General features: G+C 39.9%; 1 protein-coding gene across 9 annotated transcripts in view; it reads left to right on the plus strand.

Moving 5' to 3' along the window:
- Positions 1 to 23,582, plus strand: part of sox6 (SRY-box transcription factor 6) — a 133,126-nt gene that overhangs the window by 64,583 nt on the left and 44,961 nt on the right. For all 9 annotated transcript variants that reach the window (XM_026320084.1, XM_026320090.1, XM_026320083.1 and 6 more), the window contains 3 exons: positions 1,608 to 1,697; positions 13,364 to 13,536; positions 15,114 to 15,182. In XM_026320084.1, the coding sequence (XP_026175869.1) occupies positions 1,608 to 1,697; positions 13,364 to 13,536; positions 15,114 to 15,182 (332 nt within the window). The remainder of the gene's footprint in view (positions 1 to 1,607; positions 1,698 to 13,363; positions 13,537 to 15,113; positions 15,183 to 23,582) is intronic.

Consider the following 23,582-nt stretch of genomic DNA (forward strand, 5'->3'; position numbering starts at 1 on the left):
ATGTTGTTGTGTCTGTCTGAGGATTATCATTTGATGGGAGTTTGTTTATCTGGGAGAGGAAGCTGTTCACCTGGGGTGAGGCGCAGGGAGGAAGCTGAGCACTGCTAGCCTGTCTGCCTTTAACCCCTACTTTAAGATCTGTGATCTTCATGCCACAGAGGGAGTTAACACACACAACCACACACGATATACACAGCCTTTTCTCTTTCCCTCTCTTAGGGTCAAGGGGACAAACTGTGAGTTTGGAATTGGAAAGTCAATAAAGCAGAAGTAATGTTATAATGACCCTGAGCTGAAGATGTCCTGTCGACCCCCATCACACTGGAGGAAGTGGACAATCAAACAAAATGGTCACTCTGCTTGATCTCTGTGAAAGCCATCCTTAAACAAGGCCACAAGAACTACTGACCCCCAGTTACTCCCAGTTCCTCTGTAGTCAGTGTGTTTGTCAGAGGGAGCGACAGTGTTTGGTTTGTGGAAGTGGAGAGCAAGAGATGCTACAGCAGGATAAAAGGAAACAACACTTGTATACATTCTAAACTGTGCAATTTTTCTCAGCGTTTGATGTCAAGAATGATAATGGTGAAACTGGAAAAGTCCCGAACACTGCATCAACAATGACTTTTCTCTGTCTTTCGCCCTGTTTCACATTCCGTGCAATTTGTGTTCAAACGCACGGCATCTACATAAGACATCATCGCAATGTACTTATGAATTGTGTCCTTTTGTTGCCAGACCTATGCTCATAAACGATTCACTGTTAGATATGTGGTTAGACTGTTCATTATGTCGCCCCAGGGCTTTGTGGTCATAATTAGTGTGTCTGCTTTGGTTAGGCATTTTGATCCACATCTAGAGAAACATTTTACAAATGATATCATCCTTAGGCAGTATAGGAAACCTGAGGACAATTTCTTTAGAAATCAGTACAACAGTTTTATATTCATCAAGTAGACAGTACAATAATTGTTCTCCCAGAACTGGATTATACAGTACTGCCCATTACTTAATCAGACCCAACAGGGACTGGACGTTACATGTCTTGATCTGGAAGAGAAAGGGGGCAGTTTCTTGAGACAATAGCTCAAGGTGGAGGGCTGGAGAATCGCTTGTGCTGCTGGTGTTTGATGGGAACACGCTGACCCCTAAGCAGTGCTGGGATGGTGGAGGCCTGGGTCAGCCAGCCCAGTGTGTTCTTTATCAGCTACCTCAGCGACAGCATGGCAGATTGCAGTCATTCCTTCTCTGATTCATTGTCTGCTGGACAAATGTTAAATGTTTTCATCATTGGCAGATATGTGAACGCTCAGATGTACCTAGTCTGACTCCATGTCTCCCACTTAACGTGTGTTTCTGCCCTTACACTTTCCCCACAGTGCTTGCTTTCCTCCTCACTCCACCCTTAGCTCATCCCTCAATTGACGCACAGAGTCTTTTTTAATCTTCACTGTGCAATGCCTAAAAATAAATTAGCCCTCATACATCTGATACTGTTCTTTAATTTTCATTTAAATGCAGATACTTACAGAATGACATCATCCACAAAATTTAATCAAATTTAAACACAATCCGAGAAATTTCATTTTATTTGTCTGTTCTTTTTTCAGAATCCTCATGCATGGAGAAATTTCTTTCTAAAGACTGGAAAGAGAAGATGGACAGGCTCAACACCAGTGAACTTCTGGCAGAAGTAAAAGGTAGGACTATAAGGACTGCATCAAAATAAGCACATAAGCAACATTTTAGGTCGTGCTAACAAGTACCTCATTCCTATCAGACATACATAATCCTGTATAATCTCAAAAACAGCCTTGTACTCATAAAACAAAGGCCTTTGGCTGCCCTCCTCATTCATTTCTCTCCTCCCTTATCTTTTGTTGGAATGCCCGACTGTGTCCAAAGCGCTGTCCTCAAAACTCCAGCCCATTTAGACCCATTCTGAGGCCCTCTGTGCTTGTCTGCAGTTTATTGTTGTTGTCCCTTCACACAGCCCTGAGTCTCACGACAGCTCTGCCACATGCAGTGTGTTCAAGCCGCTCTGGTAATTGTTGAACCCAGACTATGCTTGATGTAACCAGAGCATGGCTGAGCTGAGAGGAGCAGAGCCTCTCAGGGAGGAGCAGAGCTGGTGCGGAGGCACACAGAGTCGTCTCCTCAGTGAGCCTGCGTTTGAGTGGAATGTCTTGACTCTGACAGTGAACGCCCTGAGCAGCGTATCGAGTGCAGCACAGCAAAGCACAACTCAGCACTCCCCCAAAATCTCTGTTTATGACAGGGCGAAGGTGGGCTGAGAATGGGCAGGGCTGCTGCTTAGTCCTTAGCACTGACTGTTACTGAGAGCTGGTGTGTTTATACAGCACAAGAAAACACAATACCAGCTGGCTGATAAAACCAGGCTGTCACTGGCTTCTGCATTCTCCCACAGTGATTCACGTCATCAAACTTTTTGTGTTTTGTTTTTATTTCTTGAACACCAATTTGACAATCTGAACTCAGTGTACACTCTATGTAACACTAAAATGTTTATTTTATTAACAGTCAGTATGTCACTTCTATTCAGGTGTTTTATCATTTGTTTAATTGTTTTTTGTTTTTTTTTTATATATAGAATCTGGGTGACATAAATAAAACTAGTGTTTGGTTTTAATTATTGAATTACGTTTCCTCCAATTGCAGAGGAACGAAAGGCTGTTGAATGTTCTAATAAGTATATTCATTGGCAATAACCTTAATGAACTGAACGATAAATCATTACTTGGTAAACTAGATTCATTGTACCTGCCCTGGTGTACTGTATGCCACTGTAGATCAAAGTGCACTGGGTAAAATGTTGAAAATGATTTAGCCTTTTGAAAGCTGGTCTGTTAAATTACAGGCAGGACATTTCTTGTGTTTGATGAATGGGAACGTGAAGGTTACTTGGTGGTCTGTAAACAGGTATGGGGTCTGATAATAAACAATACAGCCTGTGTCTGTGAATGAGTTATGGAGACAGTCCATACACCATAGTTTGCAATATAAATGCTTCTCCTATCAGAGTGGCAGCCTTAGATATTTAATTAGTATGCCATTTCATATGACTGTAGACATTTCAAAGGGCTGCTTTGTGCTCCCCCCTTACAAATGTCTCTCTCTCTCTGCGTTTGATGTCTGCCTGATGTAAATATGGGCAATTAAAAAGAAGCCCAGGGTTGGAGACACACAAGGTCCGCCTAATTAAAACACAAACAAAGGTACCAAGCAGAAAACACCTTATGATTAAGATCTAAAGTGTTATGATGAATCAGAGGTTGCATTAATTGTTAGGTTAAAATCAGTACAAAAGGAAAACATGTCTGTAGGTTTTAAATGAATGAAAGAAAGTAGAGAATAAAGGCATACAGATAAAGACTACAGTACCTACTGGCAGAGTGACCTTGTATATTCTATGCTGATCGCTCACTGGTTCCTCAGTCAATTATTCTGTGCAGCTTGTAGGCCACCTATTGCCATTGTTCCATGAAAACCTTGAAAGACAAGTAACTGCGTTATTGCCGAGGCAAGTGGTTGAGTCTGACTGGTGAGAAAATAATGTTGTCTTGGTCTTGATAAGCAAATAAAATTGAAAGACAATAGGTGTGCCAGAAGTTGACCTGAGGGTTTACCAATGAGAAAAAAAAAAAAAAAAAAAAAGACATTCTTTTACTGCAGCTGTGTTCAAACATGCCCTGAATACTTTATCCTGTTGAGGTGAACAAGCACGTACAGTAAACAAACAAAACAAAACAATACTATCAACAACATCAGGGCTTTGCTTTTCGAGGTCTGTTAACCCAACCAACTATTTACTTCTCACACATGACACATCTGTAATTACAGCCTATTGTCGTGTGGGTGTTTGGCTACATAATGTGCAGTTTCTGCCATAAAGATATGTTTTTTTAGAGTTTTAGAGTTAGAAGAAACCACTGCAATAATCCAATGGAGTTGGTAGAACTGTGTTATTAAAGGTTAATGATTTCAGAGCTCCATCTGCTTTTTCTTGTATGCTGTTAAGGCTTAGTATCGGCAGGGGCAGGCAAAGAAGCGAGTTTGTGAAGGAGCATTAGTGGCGGATTTCTTTTCACCAGTCAATTCCAGAGCTAACTATTTGTTTTCATACCTGAGCTTAGCTGTCAATCTGCAGGAACGGTGAGGAGAGAGATGAAATCTCTTGAACAAAACCACAGAGCAAGAAAGGGAGGCCGGCTGGAAGCGCTCCAAACCACAGAAAGTAGCAGATAATGGGAGGCAAGATGGAAGGAGGAGTGAAAGAGGGAAAGAGGAAGAGCTAAAGAGAGAAAAATATTTTAGATGTGGATACTTATAATTATGTACCTGTCTTTAACACATGCCATCCATTCTTCACGTAAGTAAGGACGATTTTGGAAATACCATTCTGTAAATTACTACACAGAGCATATTTGAATTGTTGTGTATGTAGTGTATATAAATGTGCACACACGCCCTCTAATGTATATTAATATAGTACAGAGTGTCCATTGGCAGATAAGGTCGGTCTCTGTTTTATGTTTGCTCGTTGCAGGGTCTTTGAGCCTCATACTCAACAGAGCTGTTTAAGTTTCCCTGCTGAGTGCCAGTTTCCCGGCCCCCCGTTGGGGGAAAAAAAGGCAAAATGCTCAAGCATTTACTCAAACTGAAGGAAAATATGTAGTTACTAAATTGGAACACAAGCTGTATTCATTCTCTAGGAATTTGCCCAAAAATAAATAAATAAATAAATAAAAATAAGAGGAAAAAAAAGCTTAACATTGTACACTAGTGATGAAATGGCAGCTTGAATTCTGAAGCAGAAAAATCTGGGCTCTTGCACTGTCACAATCGATTTGAGAATGGTGCCTACATGACAGTGGTCGGGTGCACACAGACAGTCCTGTGGCAGACAGATAAGTGGAAGCTCTTTAGGAGAAGAACAGGGCAGGGCAGGGTGGCAGCTGAGACTGATTTGGTGCTGGCCCTACCTGTGCTGGCTTTACTCCTGCACACACAGAAAAGACTCCACTATGTGAACACACAGCCCATATTGTTCTTATGAGTTAGCTTCAAAACATGATTATTCAATTTTACAGTTTAATTTTATTGTTAACGTCTCCCATAAAGTGAGGTCTTGAGACCACTGGTGACACACAGAACAATATTTTGTGCACACATGTCCCAAGGACACTGGCTTACAGTATGCAGCTTTTAAAAAAACGAAGGAAACGAATTGTGTATAGTATATTCCAAATGTATTTTTACACCATGCCGTATATGACTACTATGTATAATATTTATCCAAACATACAAAAACATTCCCAGAAACAGCACAAAACAGTAACTGTCCAGTTACTCCAGTCAAAAATGCCTAAGTTAGCATTTTCTCCACAACAGTCAACTGTTTGCCCTGTGCACTCAGGTGAAATATGAGCCACCGTAAATCATTATTCCTCAGGCCACATTTGCCAGATGAATGTATGAGAGTGTTGGACTGTGTGTTTTTCTCCTCTAATGAATTGAGGAATTTAGCTTGTGGCAATGGAGGTAAAAAGGAAGTGCTGTGCTCAAGTGTGTATCTGTGTGTGTGTGTGTGTGTGTGTGTGTGTGTAATAGGTATACATTTCTCTGTTTATCTTTCAAATTATATTTCAGTGGTTTGTCATGGTTTGTTCAACTAATTATTTCAAAAGAATATAATGCATTTCATGTAAACATATGCCTTATTCCTGTCTTTGTTTGAAGAGAATGTAAACCCTTTAGGGGGCTGACACAAACACACCTGTGTTCTTTATAAAGAGACTCCCCTAAAATATTCTTCAGCAATGTAAATTTCCACAACCATGAAAAGCAGCTGAAAGGCTGACCTACGTTCATACTAAGAGCATGCTTTAACTTATTAAAAAATACATTATTCTTATGCAAACAGATAACATAATCTAAATTTAAATGTGAAAACATTTGATTTTTCACTTTTTAATCAGTAGATCTCATTTTTAATAAACTAACACATTTTATTTTCACCTGCCAACCATTCGAGGCAGATGGCCACCCAACTGAGCCCAGTTCTGCTGGAGGTTTCTTTCGTTAAAGGGAGTTTTTTTTTTATCTCCACAGTCACCAAGTGCTGCTTATAAGGGATTTGTTGGGTTTTTATGTAAAGTGCCTTGAGATGACTGTATCGCGATTTGACGCTATACAAATAAATTGAATTGAATTGAACTTGGACCTTCTCTGCATGCACAACCTCCTCCTTTTTTTTATTATTAGCTTTCTTAAGTCCAGAACAACCTAAAGGTTTTCATGGACTTTCTCACATTAGACACACAACATCCATCCATCCATTATCTATCACTTATTATCCATCTATCCATTATCTATCACATATCCTTTCAGAGGGGGCAGCATGGTGGCTTTGTGATTAGCACTATTGCCTTACAACAAGAAGGTCCCTGCTTCAAAACCCAGCAGGGACCTTTCTGTGTGGAGCACTCTGGTTTCCTCCCACAGTCCAAAAACATGTATGTCAGGTTGATTGGTGACTCTAAATTGCCCATAGCAGTGAGTATGAGTGTGTGAGGTTGTTTGTCTCTATGTGGCTCTGTGATGGACTGGTGACCTGTCCAGGGTGTACCCCTGCCTTTCACCCAAAGAGAGCTGGGATAGGTTCCAGCAGATCCCTGTGACCCTAAATAGGAATAAGTGGGTATAGATAATGGATGGATGGACACACTTCCAGAGCCGTGAGAGGCTCTATGATAGTCACCAGATAGCCACCAATCTATCACAGGACTGACACATCAAGACAGACAACACTCACACTCATATTCGCACCAACTCAGAGTCACCAATTAGCCTAACCCCAATCTGTAAGTCTTTGTACTGTGGGAGGAAACTGGAGTACCCTGAGAAAACTCAGACATGGGGAGAACATGCAAACTCCATGCAGAAAGTTCCCAGCTTCATGTATTTACTACATCCAGTTTTAAAAAAAAAAAAAGCATTACTACCCAAAGAAATTCTGAGCTCAACTTCTAACAATTGGATACTTACATCTTTATTTAAGGTCAAGATACTTTCTTGGCATTATTAAATCACTCTTACAGCCAAAGCCACTCTGACATTATATTGGTAAAATCTAATACAAAAATGTATAATATCTAGTTCGGTGTAATGACTACCACCATCTTGACATCTTGAGGACTTAGCAGGTGTTCTTATATATTACTTTGTGAATACATGTACTGGTTTCAGTTGTCAGCTTTTCCTCCTGTGCAGCTATTTCAGTCTCACTTGATACCTGGATTAAACCCAGACAAAACACTGGTATTGTTGATACACTTAAAGACAACAGTCTGAAAGACCTTTAAAAGCTCTCTTGTGCACAATCCAAGGAAACAAGCACATTCTGCTTTAATTATCAGCTGTATAGGTAAGACCAATGAATAAATGTTCTGTGAAAAGAATGAGATAACTAATAACACCTAATTCACTTCCAAGGTTTTGCAGACAGTATGCTATTTCCTGGATTACTGTCTTTACATGCTTTGTATAACCAAGACCTTGAAAACTTTGCATGGTTTTTATATTTTAGGGGCAGAGGGGTCAGACTCATCATCACAAAGGGGATGAGAGACGAATAGAAGAAATGGAGACCATCTTTGTTTTCATGTAATGATCTTTGCTTTGCTGCTCTGCGTACATTGAACATCCTGTCGTGTCAGGTTTGTTAGAATCAAAGCACGATGTATTCAATTACTGAAAAAACACAAAGTGTGAATTTCAGGGTCACCGGCATTCCCTGCACAGTAATATGTTCAGGTCGAGCCTCTATCTTGGCATAGATGAAGTACCTTGTCCAGGGTCATGGATAGACAGTGAAGTGTGGAAGCTTTCACAGTGACAAGAAGTATGTGTGTCCTTTAAAATGATCTGGGATGCTGCCTTAATTGGCCCTAAAATGTGATCTGATCTTCGTCAAAGTCACAGACACAATATGGTGAAGTTAATGACATTGAAAAAATTAGTGAAACCTTGGATTTATTAGCTGGTCGAACCCATTTTGGAAGTAATAACCTCAAACAACCTGCAGATCGGAATTGTGATGATCAGGAGGAATTTTGACATGGTTCAGCAAATGTTTCTTGTGAACAGCAAACTCATATGTTTGTGTTTTTGTTTCTTCTGTGTGAATCTAATCTCGTTTCACTGACTGGACTCTAGGTTTGCTCCTGGCTCCAGTTAGCTTTTGCTGATGTCATTAGCTGAGGGGACAAATTTTTTTTTTCCAAGTTACACTGTGAATGTTTAAATGATGTATTCAATAGGAATCTATGTGTTATTATTTAAAATAGATTTGTTTGTACATAATTAATTCTGTAAGAGCATCTTATAATCCCATCTGTCAACACAGAAATCTATTGCATATGCACAAACATACACATATACTGCAAGAACCTTATAATACCATTACCATTACCGTTTCCAAAACTTAATCCACTGATAAATGTCTAACACATTCATAAAAACTGAGAAGATCTGACTTTTTTTTAACAAGATGATGTGCAGATTCTTAATGAACTAACCATATGATATAGGAAAGCTTTGGGACTGAGAGTCATTGCTGCCAGTGGATGGCATGTGCCTGTGAGTCACTGTTCATGCTTGTTAATGGGGTTTTATTGGCAAGATTAACAGCTTTTATATCATGGCAGAGGCAGCAGGCCAGGTAAAACAGCTGTTGCTCATATTGTCTTGGTTGTAGGACATGGAGATGCGTTAACACCATATTACTGGAAACACATATGGCAGCATTGCTGAACAAGTGCACATAGCAGTTAAAGGTAAAGGGATACAATAAAACTACCTCTTGTTATTCTAGTGTAGTTTCTGCCAATGTAGAGTGTCAATATTGACCAAAGGATAAAATGGTTTAGTCATATTCAATAAACAGGAGAAATCATGACATTGCATCCAAACAAAATCCTATTCAATTAATTTCAGTAACATTTTTTTTCCCATCTGGCTTTGTGACATGAGGGCAAATCAGCCACCTGCTACCTCACAGGCTAATAAACATTGCAACTTTTGTGATTTTTATATAGTTACTCAAAATTTTGTATCAGCATCTGAAAAAAAAACTACTGCCCCCATGAAATACATCTTTTATAAACATTCATAAATCTCCCAAACAGTTTCTTCTAAAGTTTATTCGGTGTTTTAGCTGTAACATATCTGCTGTCTACAAACCTTCCTCTGTCCTTCAGTTATTATATCCATTGTCTGAACACACTGTGACCTCTCAAATCACCTTTTCCGTTGAGATGTTTAACCTGAAAATATCAGTGCTCTTTGAAAGTAGTGTTTGATAAAGGCCATTAAAAGATGAAATATTGTATAAATGATATTATATTGTATAGATCTAAGCACATCAAGCAAGCCTCACCACACACCACTGACAAAGGCTATGTTCTGGGGCTGTATTCTTACTTAGCGATGTCAGAAAAGTCACTGGGATTTTGAAAAAGATTTCTTACTTCTGCTACAGAACCTGCAAGTTCTGGCCACTTCGGCTCGCAATAGCTCAAAAGTGAATTTGGTGCAAACACTGTGGTGCATTACATTATATGCTTTTATGAAGCTGTTTTATGGTTTCCAACGAAGGACTGTGAGCATATAATTCCTATTTTGAACATGAAAGAAGGTAATAGATGCTCTAAGCTGCTACTCAATTGGCTCTTTGTGTTTTCTACAGGAATAATGGACAAGGGGTCAGATGACCGCAGAGTTCACACATGTGTGCATTTACTCAGAGGCACGTACGTTTTATCGATTGATGCCGCACACAACACACATCTGTACACGTCTACATTCACACACACTTAAGGAGAGGGCAGAGAAAGCGTCTCAGCACGCAAGGCATTCAAGCTATGTGCGGTCTGTGTGAGGATACAGCTTGGTACAATCGTAGCATTTAGACAAGTCCTAATTTACTTAGGATGGGCTTGCAGCATATGGAAGCATCCACAATAGCTGACTGATAGAGAGACAAAGAAATTCTAGTCTTCTGGCACTAAAAAACTCAATTCAGATCTGGTCATAATGGCTCAGCTGTCCTAACCAAAGGAAAGGAAGAGAATAGGGTGCCTTGTGATTTTCCCCCTTTTCACCCTCACCCTCCCTCCCTTTTCTTCTTTTTTTGTGCCTGAATCTTTTATCTGTGTTATTCACTCGGGACTCTTCAAAGTAACAAGCCTCCTTCTTTTTCCCCGGTACTGGACTTGGAACCCAAATTAGAGACTGCTTGATTAGAGCAGAGAGGAGGGAGCCAAGAGAGAGGGAGATGTGGGTATTGGACAGAACAAATCGCACCCCTACAAAGTGCCTTTTATCCAAAGACCCCAAGGCTCAAATACCCCTATCCCTCCCCAAGCAACCATGGCTCTGCTTGTTTTCCTCTTATCATTTATTTAGTCACTCGTTGATGTTTTCTGCCCTACTTTGTGACGTTTAAAAGAGGCAGGAATCTCAAAGGTGAATTGTGAATGGGCTGAAACTGAACAACACCGCTTTACCATCTCCTCCTCCGATGTGTCAGTCTAGCATCTCTTAAGTTAACACAGTGGCCTGAGAAAAAAAAAAAAAAAAAAGGAAGAAGGAAAGTGCCAGCACAGCTTGACCACTCACTCCTGGGATCCTCTTCCTGTGTCAGGAGGGTATTGTACTAGTGAGCCTCAGTCATCTAACGGGAGGATGTCACAACATGTTAGGTCTGGGCAGGCTGCTGGGGTTTATGTAGCGCCAAGGCATCTCTGGGCTGTCTGTCTGCCATTGGAAGCGCAATGTGAGGAGACATGTTAACAGGCAGACCCCAGCCCCACCGCTGTTAAAAGCCATGCAATATGCAGGAAACGACCTCTTTTGTCAGCATGCTGGTCAGACACAGACCACGACTCTCCTCTTCTACACCACCCAATAAAAGTTTTATCTGCATTTTAAAGCTGATCCATAATTTAAAGCAGCCAGAAAGAGATTTTTTACACTAACCAACTAACAAAAAACATATGCACCTGATTTTCTAGTAAGCTGTGTATAGTTTAAAAGGTGAAATTCTTCCCTGTTTCCATTTTTAGATGCTAAAAGTTGTGTTTAAATTTTTATCTTCAGCATTCACCAAAAATTGCAATAATTCTTTTTTAAATAGACAAATAGACAAGTGTTAAACAATTACAATTGAAATTAGCAAAGAGGGAAAGCCCTGAATGCAGTACAGAGGGCAGTTTGGGCTTTTCACAGTTCAGCTCAACATCAGAACAATGGGCCTTCTGTTAGTATTCTTTTGGTGTCCAGTAGGCCTGGGCTCTCTACACTCAGACCAGCCTATCAGATCCTCCTGTGCACACTTAGCACCAGTTCCCCTGTACACTCATGCACACAAACACAAAATAGATGTGCCATCTATTTCAACTGAATTTTGCATTTGTGTTGACAAACTTAAACTTCTGAGTGATCACCAGAAAGGTGTAATTAGGCAGGCTCAGAGTGCATCATCGAGTCCAGATGCTTGGTTCCCAACTCAAGGTCATCTATGCTTGACAGCCCTCACCTTCACCTAGCTGACAATTTCTTTTCCTCCTTTCTCTCTTTCTCTTTATCTGTCTATTTACCTCTTTGGTCCCTCCCTTCTTTCCTCTACAATAGTGATAGCTATGATTTATTGTGACAACAATTGATATATCTTGCTGGTGATCTGTTAAAGGCAGCTCCTCCATGCACACAGCCAAAGGTTAATAAAATTGGTGTTGATTGTATCAATTTTACAGATACACCATTCACAACAAGTGTAGTCGGGTGAATAAGAAGTCAATTCAGGCCTTGGAAACTGCGCGCAGGCCCAATGAATAGCTGCTTTTAGGTGTTTTTCTTTTTTTCGTTAGGAGGATAAATGGAGAATTGCAGCTCTCTTCCATTGCAGCAGGCACTGGAGGCAGAACGAGGCGAACCAAGGTTCAGACAAGCCTGCCAGTAAATTGCCTTGAATGGGTTCTGGAGGTTGACAGGCCCTATTAAGACAAACGGCTTTCCTCATCGGAGAGATAAAATAAATCAGGTGTTTAGTCAAATTAAAATAGTTTGAGTGGAGTGGGCCCCTGGGAGCTCTCGGAGAAACTCAAGACAGATGTGACCAGAGACAAGAGGAAGACACCCAGGAAAGAATTCAGCTCCTGCTGGCCCTAGGCCAGATTTCACTGTACTGTTATCTAGATCTCAATACATGTATCCTTCTCCTTCTCTCTCTGATGACGGTCTCTCACTCTCTGTCTCTGTCTCTTCTGCCATTTTTCCTTATCTCTCTTTTTTTGTATGTTGCTCCAGATCAGCTTGTCACACACGAGTGCAGTGCAAGGAGAGTGAGTTACTGTCTAGCCTCTCACTGACAATTATGTTGGCTGTGTAAGTCAATGGTAGGATCACTTAGCATTGATTAGGCGGAGGGAGTGAGCAGTAGAGTGGAGCTGCTCTCTCTATCACACACAGTGTAGACATGAGGCTGTATGCAGAAAAGTAAGCTTATTGGTGTGTACTATACACTGTAACTACATAGACAATAAAATAAAGAGTTTGTTTTTTTCAGTGATGGGCATTACAGTACTAATCTTCCTTCAATAGTGATTGCCATACTCCATTCAGGACATATTTTTGGTGTTTTGTTTCAGACAAGTTTGCAAAATCCTTTCAGTAGAAATTTGCAAGCAGTTCCTACTCTAAAGTATTACTGGAATAGCCATATAATGAAATCTTGTCCAGTTTGGAGGCCAGTTCAAACACTGACTCTCAACACTTTCTTTATATTCGCCCCTGGTAGTCTGACATAAGCTGCCACCTCAGTTTGACAGCTCCCCGCAGCTCTTTGTCTATATGCCGGGAACAATTCTTTCCCTTTCTTCCTCTGAAAGCTGTGAACTCCAGCTACAGTAAAATAGACAACTCCAGGCTGTGTGTGACCTTAACACTTTCTAGTGAATTCACTGCAGTTGGTTGCTGCTGGTGTGGTTTTCTTTGCACTATATATTGTATATGGTACAATAGCACAATATGATGATTGTGAATACAGAATGGTTTTGCTTTTCTCTATTTAGCAGTATAGAATGAGCAAGGCATTCTGTGGGCTTTCTTTCAAAAGCCCACAGCCTGGTTATTTAGTTATGGCCACTATGAAACCTTCTATATACTGTTTTTTTTATGGTATGCAAAACAAATACCTGCATCTATGTTTATGACACAGGCTCTCCAACTTGTCCTTTATACTCATGACATCACCCCTCTCTCTCTCTCTCGCTCCCCTCACTAGGTACTCCAGAGAGCCTGGCAGAAAAGGAACACCAGCTCTCCACAATGATCACCCAGCTGATCAGCCTGCGAGAGCAGCTTCTGGCTGCCCACGACGAACAGAAGAAGCTTGCTGCCTCACAAATGGAGAAACAGAGGCAGCAAATGGAGTTAGCTCGTCAGCAGCAGGAGCAGGTAACTTCTCACACTCCCAGGATCTCACTAGTTCTGTTTTTGTATCCTTGATAACAGCATTTTCTACCCTCACCATGATGCATATTTCCAATACATTTCTTTTCTTACTTTTGCAGACGCTCATTCGATTCATTCATTCATTCGTTCTTCTTTTAATCTTGTTTACAGTATTTCCCCCCTTTTCCATATAACAAACCCCATTAAATACATTTGTAACAAATCGTCACTTAACTTTCTATTTCATATTAAATTTCATGCCTGAAATATGCCAATAAAATCTTAATCTTCGGTATGAATTTGTAATAATATTAGATTTAAGAGATGTTATATTCTATATTGCCTCAGATATTTCAGTCATGCTTTCTCGCCCACATTTATGCTGTGTGGTAGCAAAAATGTTATTATGACTTGTACTAACAAATGCAAGGGAATGAGTGAATTAAACGTTATATTAAACATGGAAGTCCTCTATATCTTATAAATCGACTCCTATTAGAACAAGCCTGGCATTAGATTTGCAGCACAAATCAGGCCAATGAGCCATATTGTACAAATCAGCAAATTAGCAGAGGCCATGAAGTGTGTTAATGTCTGGGAAGAAATAAGGACACAAACTATCCACATGGGCGACACTTTTATTATCACCAGCCACCCTAATGGCTATGAGTCAATTATCAGCAAGGAGTTCACTCAGAGTTTTCTCAGCACACTCTCAGACCTTCCTGTAGTAAATGAAGAAATAGACCATATACCTTGGAGTGATGCATTTAGTCATAGTACACTAATAATACATTAACAGTATTGATTTCTTTTTCAATCAATGGCATTCGTTTGCAAACTACACTCAACTCTGTAGGATTTTGTATGTTAGCATAGACGAACACTCATATAGGATATTTTATTATTTGATCTTATTTTAAAATGGAAGAATATTAATGAAATGAAAGAGAGGGGGGCGAGGGAGAGTGAGAGAGCCTGCTGTGAGCTAGAATGTCATCGAGCCATCAAGATACAACACAGTAATTAACTGTTGACACTTGTGAGGAAGCCAGCACAAATTAATCTTGACACATTTGCAGACGACCGATATCTTACAGTGAACACTTTGTAATTATATTTAAAAATGAAAATTAAATGACACTTAAAACTAGGTTGTCATGCTCAATGAAGTGGGCATGTAGAAAGAGGGACTGCTGGGATGAGAAGGACTGTGGCGTGGCTGCTCGTTACTCAGGGACAGCAGGGACACTGCCTGCATCAGTCATCTCCAACAATGGTTGTCTGTCCTTTATGTCTTTTACCACTCACTTTAAGTTTATTTGATGGGTATTTAGAAAAGTGAAATTATGTTGGCTTTTTTTTTTTTTTTTTTTTTTTTTTTTACAAATGCTCTTAATTAAACATTTTGTAAAAACAGAGAAATTTTATATTATTGTCTTATTATTGTGGTATTTTCTTCCATATATTTCCATTATGTGCTATCTGTAAACACACAGTGTGTCATCTATATTGCGTCCGTAATGTGTCTGTATTAACGTTACTTGTCTTAACCAGGAATTTTTACTGTCTTTAACCAGATTGCAAGACAACAGCAGCAGCTTCTACAGCAGCAGCACAAGATCAACCTCCTCCAGCAGCAGATCCAGGTCAGTGAATGTGCTTCTGTTGGCCCTCTAACACTCAGAAGCCTACACCACTCACTTTCTCCACTCTGATTACCACAACAGTTCTCCCTCTTCACTGTAATTAGTGTACCACTACTGGTGCTATGAGCCAAATGTCTAATTTAAAGGAACAGATCAATAAAATTAGACAAATACTGTAATGATAACTTCTGTTAGACTCTTCTTCTCATCCTGTCTCTTTTTAACATTTCTCGTCTTTTTTCTTTAATTTTTTGTGTCACACTAACATTCATCACTCTCGTCAAATGATAATTTGCCTGTTGGTAATGGTGAGGGATTTAAAATATGGAGGAGAATAATTAGCACATCTTAATGAACAAAAAAAGGGGGAAAAGTAACAACAGCTAATGAGTCATGTTGATGGAGAAGAGCCTGGAGGTGGGGGACATGAAAGAGGCTGGTAAATGACTCTGAAATGTGTCAGTCCCAGAAGGGCAACGTGGCATGCGTTCACACAGCACAGGAGCTACTGACACTTATCGTGCTTACACTGTCATTGTGTAGTGTAAGTGACATCGTTTTTTTTTTCCTCTTAGTTCCTTATAGTTTTTGTTATATAACGACAACCTTTGTTAACCTGACAATATGTTTTAACCTATGCACCTAATGCCAAATATTATCATTCTTATTAAAGTGTGTATCTTGTTGTGCAGCTTATGTGCTACAGTTCAAGACCACCCAGGCTGCATGTTGCTGGACCTGGTCTGAAAAGTACAGGGTAATCCTTGGTTGGTAACCGGCAGTGTTCAAGGCTGTGAGCCTGGCTGGCTGTGTGAAGCTAACATTATCCTGCTGGGTGTGCTCGGTGTCAGGCACATCATTCTCCAGTCACTTCCTCCTCCTCTGCTTGTTCTTCTAACTGATAACTCCCTACCCTCTGCTTTCATTTCACCATTTTTTTTTTTTTACTTTTCAAACACTCAATTGCAACAACTTGTTCCACCTTTGCACATCTCACATTTTTTTTAAAACATGCTGTTTCTCATTGTTTATCATTGCATTGGCAATCATACTCCTATATTACAGGTTTTTTTCTTTGATTTTATGAGGTTTCAAACAGCTGTTAGTACAAAAACCAGCTCTACATGCTAGGACATCAAAATGCCTCTTTCAAGTGCTCTTTGCAAGAGAAAGACCATACTGTCAACATGTTCTTGAGAAGCCACTAGTCTAGACAGTCTATTGGAAAAATTATTCCAAATTACACTTGACTAAAAAGAAGGATGGAGCACGACACAACTGTCCAGAAAACACTCTAAAATGAAGTACCTTACACACTACTGAGGGGCTAGTATTACTCATATTATGGAGGGCCCTTTACTTATGCTCATTGAGCATAAGGGCACAGCCCTAATGCATCTCACTTTTAGAACCCCTTCCTTTCATCACAAAGTTAAAGGCAAATGATACCTGAAAATTCCCCTTGATGCATAGTTTGTAGAGAGGGTGGGGTGTTGAGTGTGTATGGGAACATATTTCTAAATATCCATTTCAAACACTTGAACAGAGATACAAGTAAAGTCCTTTCTTGCAGAGCCCAGTTAACTAGCCTCCCCTGAACCCAATGTGTCACAGATCTTGCCTGATAAAGAAAAAAAAAAGCCACATCCACAATTAAACAAAAGAGTGCCATGTTCAGACCATCTGTTCCACTGCTGATCAGCCTCTGCTGGCTACACTCTACAGACAGAACACCTCCTAAGAATAAACACGGGTTGCTCTCAATACTTCAAATAGGTTTGATCCCATGCAAGATTGTTTATCTAGCAGCAAGTCCTTTAAGGCAGATGATGTCCTCTCTCCCTAAATTAGTTCCTCCAAATATCCAGTATGGTGGTGGCCACTCCTCTCAAGTTGGAGTAGCAAAGAGAGCAGATAAGAGAGTCAGGGGTAAGTTAGTCATCCATTTTTGCCACTCCGTTTTCATTACTACTGGCTCTTAAACATGCCCCAGCCATTTTAATATATAGCAGCTTTGACTTAATTGGCTCTGTAAACAAGCTTCCTGTCTGTATGTCACAGACTTTTTGCAAAGTGGTAAGCACTGTTAGGGGATTGAGTTACTCTGCTATTAGCATGGAGAGCACTAAACTTTATTGGAGACCCTATTGGCCATCAAAGTCCTTCTGTTTTGGTTTCAGGGAGAATGCCTCATGCTTAAAGTCTCATATTGATGATGTAACTGATCACAACAGTGGACACTGTAAACTGTCCAAACAATAAAACCATGGGAAATCCAACTGGAGACTGTTGTTGGCACGCTATATGTGTGTTTTCAAATAGAATCTATCAGATGTGTGTCGTCTTAGAGGTTTACCTGGTGAGGTTTGGAGCATGGCCGCCTGCAGTTTAATGAATTTCTCCTTTTGAATAGCGATCTCTCTTTTTATCCTTTCTCATCCTTTCTATAAAAGAGAGAGAGAGAGACAGTGAGAGAGAGGGAGGGATGGAGGGAGAGAGAAGAAAGGAGGGAGGGAGAGAGATTTAGTCTTTGTCCTTCGGGATTACAATGTCACTTGTTTTAAGATAGCAGATGTTTTGATTGGAGTGTTAGGAGCTTATCAAAAGTTAAAGCTCAAGGCTTTGTGTGTTTTTCCCTCAGCTTGTTTGTATTCCTTCAGTCCATCCTCGTTGTTGAAATCGTCTTGGCCGTAATTCAATGCCAGGATGAGATTAACTCTTAAGTTGACTTAATTGAAAATTTGACATGTGACAATTAAACATATATATTAGCAGAGAGCCGGTTTGTTCTTACTAATCCCTCTGAGTCTGTGTGTAGGTATTGGGAGATTACAAAAAAGAAAGAAGGAACACAATGTTGTGTTTTTCTTATTTGTTTCAGTTCAGCATCACTGAGGCAAACTAAGCATAGTCTCCTTTTCAAGGCTTTCTGTTTTATAACAACACCTACTTCTTTCTGCTCCTAATCAATGAGCAGTCACAGCAGATGAGCAGCTACAGTAAACAAAACCGTGTTGACCATCAGACTATAGACTCTGCAGGCATATTCCGCCATAAGCACGAGAGAGGGAACAGCAAAATAGTACATTAAGGTCTTTTGGGATGCAAAATAAAATGAAATCAAATACCCTGAAGAGACATAAAGCTCTGTGAAACTCAAGTGACAGTGCTGTCCATAGTCCACCAACAAGCATCCATCCCCTCACATGGCACTGACCCCAGATCACACATTCCTCAAGGAAAAGGGCGTGGTTTAACTCTCACACAGATACATGCACATGCACAGAGGTGATTGTGTACAGTACACAGGGGCACAGGGAGCCAACACATTGATGCGCACATCAAGAGAATAAATATTGGCTGAAAGGTCAGGGTGAACTTTATCCTCAAAAAAAGGCTGGAGAATGCAGAGCTCCCCAGATGAAACAGAGGGACACTTTTTATCCAAAACATTTAATCTACATTTTTTTTTTGATTCATTAGAATTATCACAATAACATTGTCATTTATCATTGGCTGCGGCATTGATGTGCCAAGCCCGAGTACACTCCGAGATCCAAGATCTGAGAGATAATACATTTTATGGAGGCCATTGTCAACTTTTTCTACACCTCTTTTTAAAACCTTAAATGATCTGTTCATCAAGCAGGTCTGGTTTTATTATCTCCTTCTGACCTGCCGTTCTCTCCCTATACATGGCCTGACTTCAAACACCAACCTCACTTTATGTACACACACATTATCAGCTTCTACTTCCTACCTTTAACCTTGTGTCCTCAAAGTGTCTTCCATTTGAAAAGGAAAAACAGATTCAAAAGAAAAGGCCAATATATTGTTGTCCACTGCACACTTCAAAGTCTTACAGGCTTTCTCACATGTGTCTTTAATGATGCAAGGAAACAGTGGAGGGCATACACACGTTTAATGGTTAGATGCTAAAGGTCCCAAGATTAAAGAGGGAATTAAATGACACCAGTATTTAGCTGCCCACAGTTCTTAAGGTGGGCAACTCCAGATGTGGATTTTAAAGCATGTATTTAGAGAAGAAAGCAAGGACAACAGACACACAGGCAGACCTGGTCATCACTAACTGATCTTTGCAACAACTTCAGTGAACCCAAGTCTTGTCCATCAGGACAGCAGTGTATGTTAGTGAGTTGCACATGGATTTCCCATTTCCCCCTGTTACAAAGAAACCAGAGAATTCACAAGGGACTCTCTGTAAAAGTCGCTTCTGTATTCAGTGGCTGTAGAGTCTGTCCCATTAAACACTTAGGCTTTTGTGTTGCACGCTCACAGTTGTTTAATCACGGCATTGATTGCTGTTGCTTTAGTTTACATCAAAAGAAATACATTTATGAATTGTAATAACAAATTGTCCATCTACAATGCCACAGTCTATATAGTTGTATACATGTTAGAAGCAATTTCAGCAAAGATGTTTAACTGTATGCTCTTTGGAAGAAATTATGTGAGCTTGGATTTTTAGCTTTTTTTTTCATGTGTGCTGTGCACAAGATTGGTCAAACTAGATGCAAACCATCTGTCATGCCTCACATGTAGCTTGACCTGCAGCTATCATCAAGTCATTACACAGATTTTCAATAAAAATCCTGCCCCTGCTTTAGCTGCATCACTCAAGGACTTTCACATTCTTCTTGTGATGCCATTCCAGTGTGATTCAGCTGCATGCTCGGGGTCACGGTCCTGTCGCAACATAAATCATTAAGCCAGTAAGGTCTTTGTCACTGTGAAGCAGTTTCCTCCTAATAATTGGCCTGTATCAGACTGTAATAACTGTTTTCTCCATTCTCACAAGCCTCACACAGCCTGAATCTTCTACCATTATGCTCTGCAGCAGGGACTGTGTTAACATTTCTACATAAAGCTTTTTTTTTTTTTTTTTACAGCTGCAGCACAAAATGTTTGTCTAGTGTGGTGCAAATATTTATCTTACCACATCTTTCAGCACAACCAAAAACAGATTCTGTCAAATTGGATTGGTGTTCGGCCCGTATGATAAAGTGTATTTCAGTACTAGGCCTACTGCTTTGCAATCTCTATTACTTATTATAAAAAGGAATATGCATGTTTTTCAATCTGACGCAGCAATGTAATGCACTAACTCTGTTTGGTAACCAATTTAGAGAAGCAAAGACTCCAAAACTACAGCATTATAGTAAATATTTAAAATCAGTCAAATTAGTTTAAATAAACACACGGTTGTATGGTAATTGCATAAAGATAATAGCGCTAATTTGCGTATTCTCAGATGCTTTGTTGTCTACCCAGCACAAATGATTTTCTCTGTGTGAGACTCTTATTAATGCACTGGCAAAAAAAAAAAAAAAAAAAAGCACAAAAATAGACATTGTTAAAGAGAATGTGTAAGTCCCCCAATTAGCACAGCTAGATTGGAACTGTTAGCATGATAATAAGAGAATAATAGAGCAGGGAAATGATAATGTGCATGAGTTTAAGTGTGTGCTGTTGTGTGCACACGCACAACTGTGTGAATGCTGCCGGTTCTTTCCCTTGTGTTGAACAGCTCTGTGTTAGCCTGGTAGTAGGATTATGTGAGGGCATTAACAGCCTAGTCAGACGGGCTTGGCTCTCGCCCAGGGAGGCTCAGTCCAGCATGTTCATCCTCCATTTAAGGAGACTGTTAGCTGATGAAGATGTGCACATGCAAGACTGAAGATAAAAGAAAGCAGTGACCCGACTCATTAGCCCCTGTGATTTAATATATTGACACTTGGATACAAATAATTCCATTTAGTGGACTCTATCGGGGGAGGGAGGGATCAATTCAATTAGTTATGAAATGTGACTTCTTGTCAGGAAGCAGAAGAAATGCTGACGTTAAACAAAGTCATAAGCAATTTAAACAATAAAGCCAATGCGGCCCTGTTAAAACTTAATGATGCACAAAAAGGTGTGATAGATACAACCTCAGCAATGGCAGTGATGGTTTACAAATGAAGTTAAGTGGTTGAATGGTTGGTATGTAATGTCATTTGTCTGTTAAAACCAACTATTGCTTAAGTAATATAAAGAGTAGATGCTGTTTGAACGTTTTAGGGTCTGTGGGTTTTGCCACAATAGTGCAGGAAGCTGCCTTTCCTTTATTTTTTCCTTTTTTCTTTAAAATGCACAGTCTATTTCCTTAACAAAGGTGTGACCCTTTAGATTATGCTTTACTGAAGGATTTCTGCTTCAAACAGAAAAAAATGTGCAGACTGTGTAAAAATACCAAAATGGATGTAAATACAACAAATAATGAATAGATCGGTCCTTTTTAAAGTGTAACATTTAACGGCTTTGAGTCTCAATCAAATTAAACATATGTTCGTACTGTGTCGTTGCCAATGGGATAGGAATGTAGACAAACATAGATCAATTATTGCTGTAAATTACACCATAAAGCCATGCCTTTGTGTAATTGGCCTTTGTATTCAGACACCTCAGCAGTTTAAGCAGCAATAATTAAGAGGCTCCATATGAAGGTGCCACATGAACGGCTGTAATCTGTGAAATCACACCTGAGGGTCTACTCAAAATTAGTCACCTGAGGGGCTTGTAAAGCAGCCGTGGGATGGGTTCATTTTACCACACAAACTTCCAGCACTCTAACAGTGTTTCACAAGTGACACGAATAATCAAGCCAAGTAAGAAGCTTAGCGGGCATATGGGGGATGTGAATTTGCCTTTTAAATGAATCTTGGTGCTAAATAACCTTGATAAGTTGAACATCTATTCTTTACAAAAAGCCACGATGAATGAAGTACCTTTAAGTTCCATCTGAACATCACAATAAAGCACCTGTTTGGAGTGGCACAACCCCTCCCCGGAAGAAGGCAGAGCACACACACTTAACGCCCATTGTTCCCCAACGTTTGAAAAGAAAATATCAGTTGAGTGAGAACACATACTCCAGTGTGATGTCGATTTAGATTCCTCTCCCTCTCTGCATGGACTGTGTTTTCTCTGCTAATGCTGTGCAAACTGTTTTGTCTTTGAGTTGGGTTTGCGTGGCCATCACTCTCAGCAGTGGACACACTCACAGAGAGAGGGAGCTGCATTAATAGGCTCTACTGTGTACAGGCAGCCAGCAGGGAGAAAGGGGTGCGCGTTTTCTTAGGGCCGGGGTGGCAAAGCAAACGCATTCAGCCCATGGCTAGCGTAAAAAAGGGGCTTTTTGTTTTTGAGGCGGAGGAGAGTCCAAGCATTCCTGAACAGAACACAATGAATAACCAATTTTGTCCTGTGAGGTTTTTCATAAAAGCTTATTTTGTAGTTGGTTTTCCTTAGCTCAGTTCTCTGAAATATCTATTCTTACCTGAATTCTTCAAACATATATTATTACCTGTCTTTTCTCATCTCTTACAAACTGCTGTGATTTTTCTTGGCCTTCATCAGGTGATGATATTTGAGCATGTTTGAAAGTCTCAGCACACTTGTGTCTCTAATAAAGTTGGCCCTCCTGACAGGCCTGCTCTCTGCTGAACAACAGAATGGGCTCTGTTGTTTTCTGTGGCCCCAGCAGCTGGGAGCTAATAATGAAAACAGAGCCTCAGTCTATTACTGGTGGACGGGGTAGAGGGGGAAACCCAACCATAGTCTGGACAATACCATCACACAAGTTAGGGGTGGTCTACTGTTTCACAGTCAGACAAAACACTTTTCTCATTAACTTTCCAACTGCAAAAGAGTTTGCTCCTCAAAATCTAAATCAGTGGTAAACTAGCCATTTACAGAATAAGCCATTCTTTACATGGACTCAGGGGACAATTTTATAAAATCATTTTATAAGATGCAACAAGCTTACAGTAATAGTGGACAGACAGAACATTTTTACACACTTATAACATCACCCCGGCCCTGTTCACATGACATAGAATAATGACTCTGGCCCCAAACCCACTTGTGAGTTTGTTTATGTCTGTTCTCCTCTTTCCTGTCATTACACATGATGTTTGAGGGAACCCCCATGGATTTGGCCAGTTTACTGCAATCCTTAATTTTATTCTCACCTCCACATATGCACCCACTCCCAAAACAAGTAATATTCTTTGAAAATATAATACTGAAATTACTGTTAAAATAAGTGTATTTTAATGGATCAGTGTTGTATTGTGTTGATATTTGTAACATTTTCAAGACATGCATTGTATCAGTTTGTAGAAATGCTTTTTTTCTAGCACTGATATCTAATGAGTGATATCTGTGTGTTGGGAAACAAACACACATAATGTGAAATAGCCTTAGAACATGCCTTCAGACTTCGATACTTATTTTCTTTACAGACATTTTCACTTAAAGAATTATTAATACTATGCTTTTTTGTACACAATTTTTAATAAACCTACACATATTACTCTCTAGAAAAGCTTTTTTGCA

This window comes from Mastacembelus armatus, chromosome 3 (genome assembly GCF_900324485.2).
Source record: "Mastacembelus armatus chromosome 3, fMasArm1.2, whole genome shotgun sequence".
Classification (NCBI taxonomy): domain Eukaryota; kingdom Metazoa; phylum Chordata; class Actinopteri; order Synbranchiformes; family Mastacembelidae; genus Mastacembelus; species Mastacembelus armatus.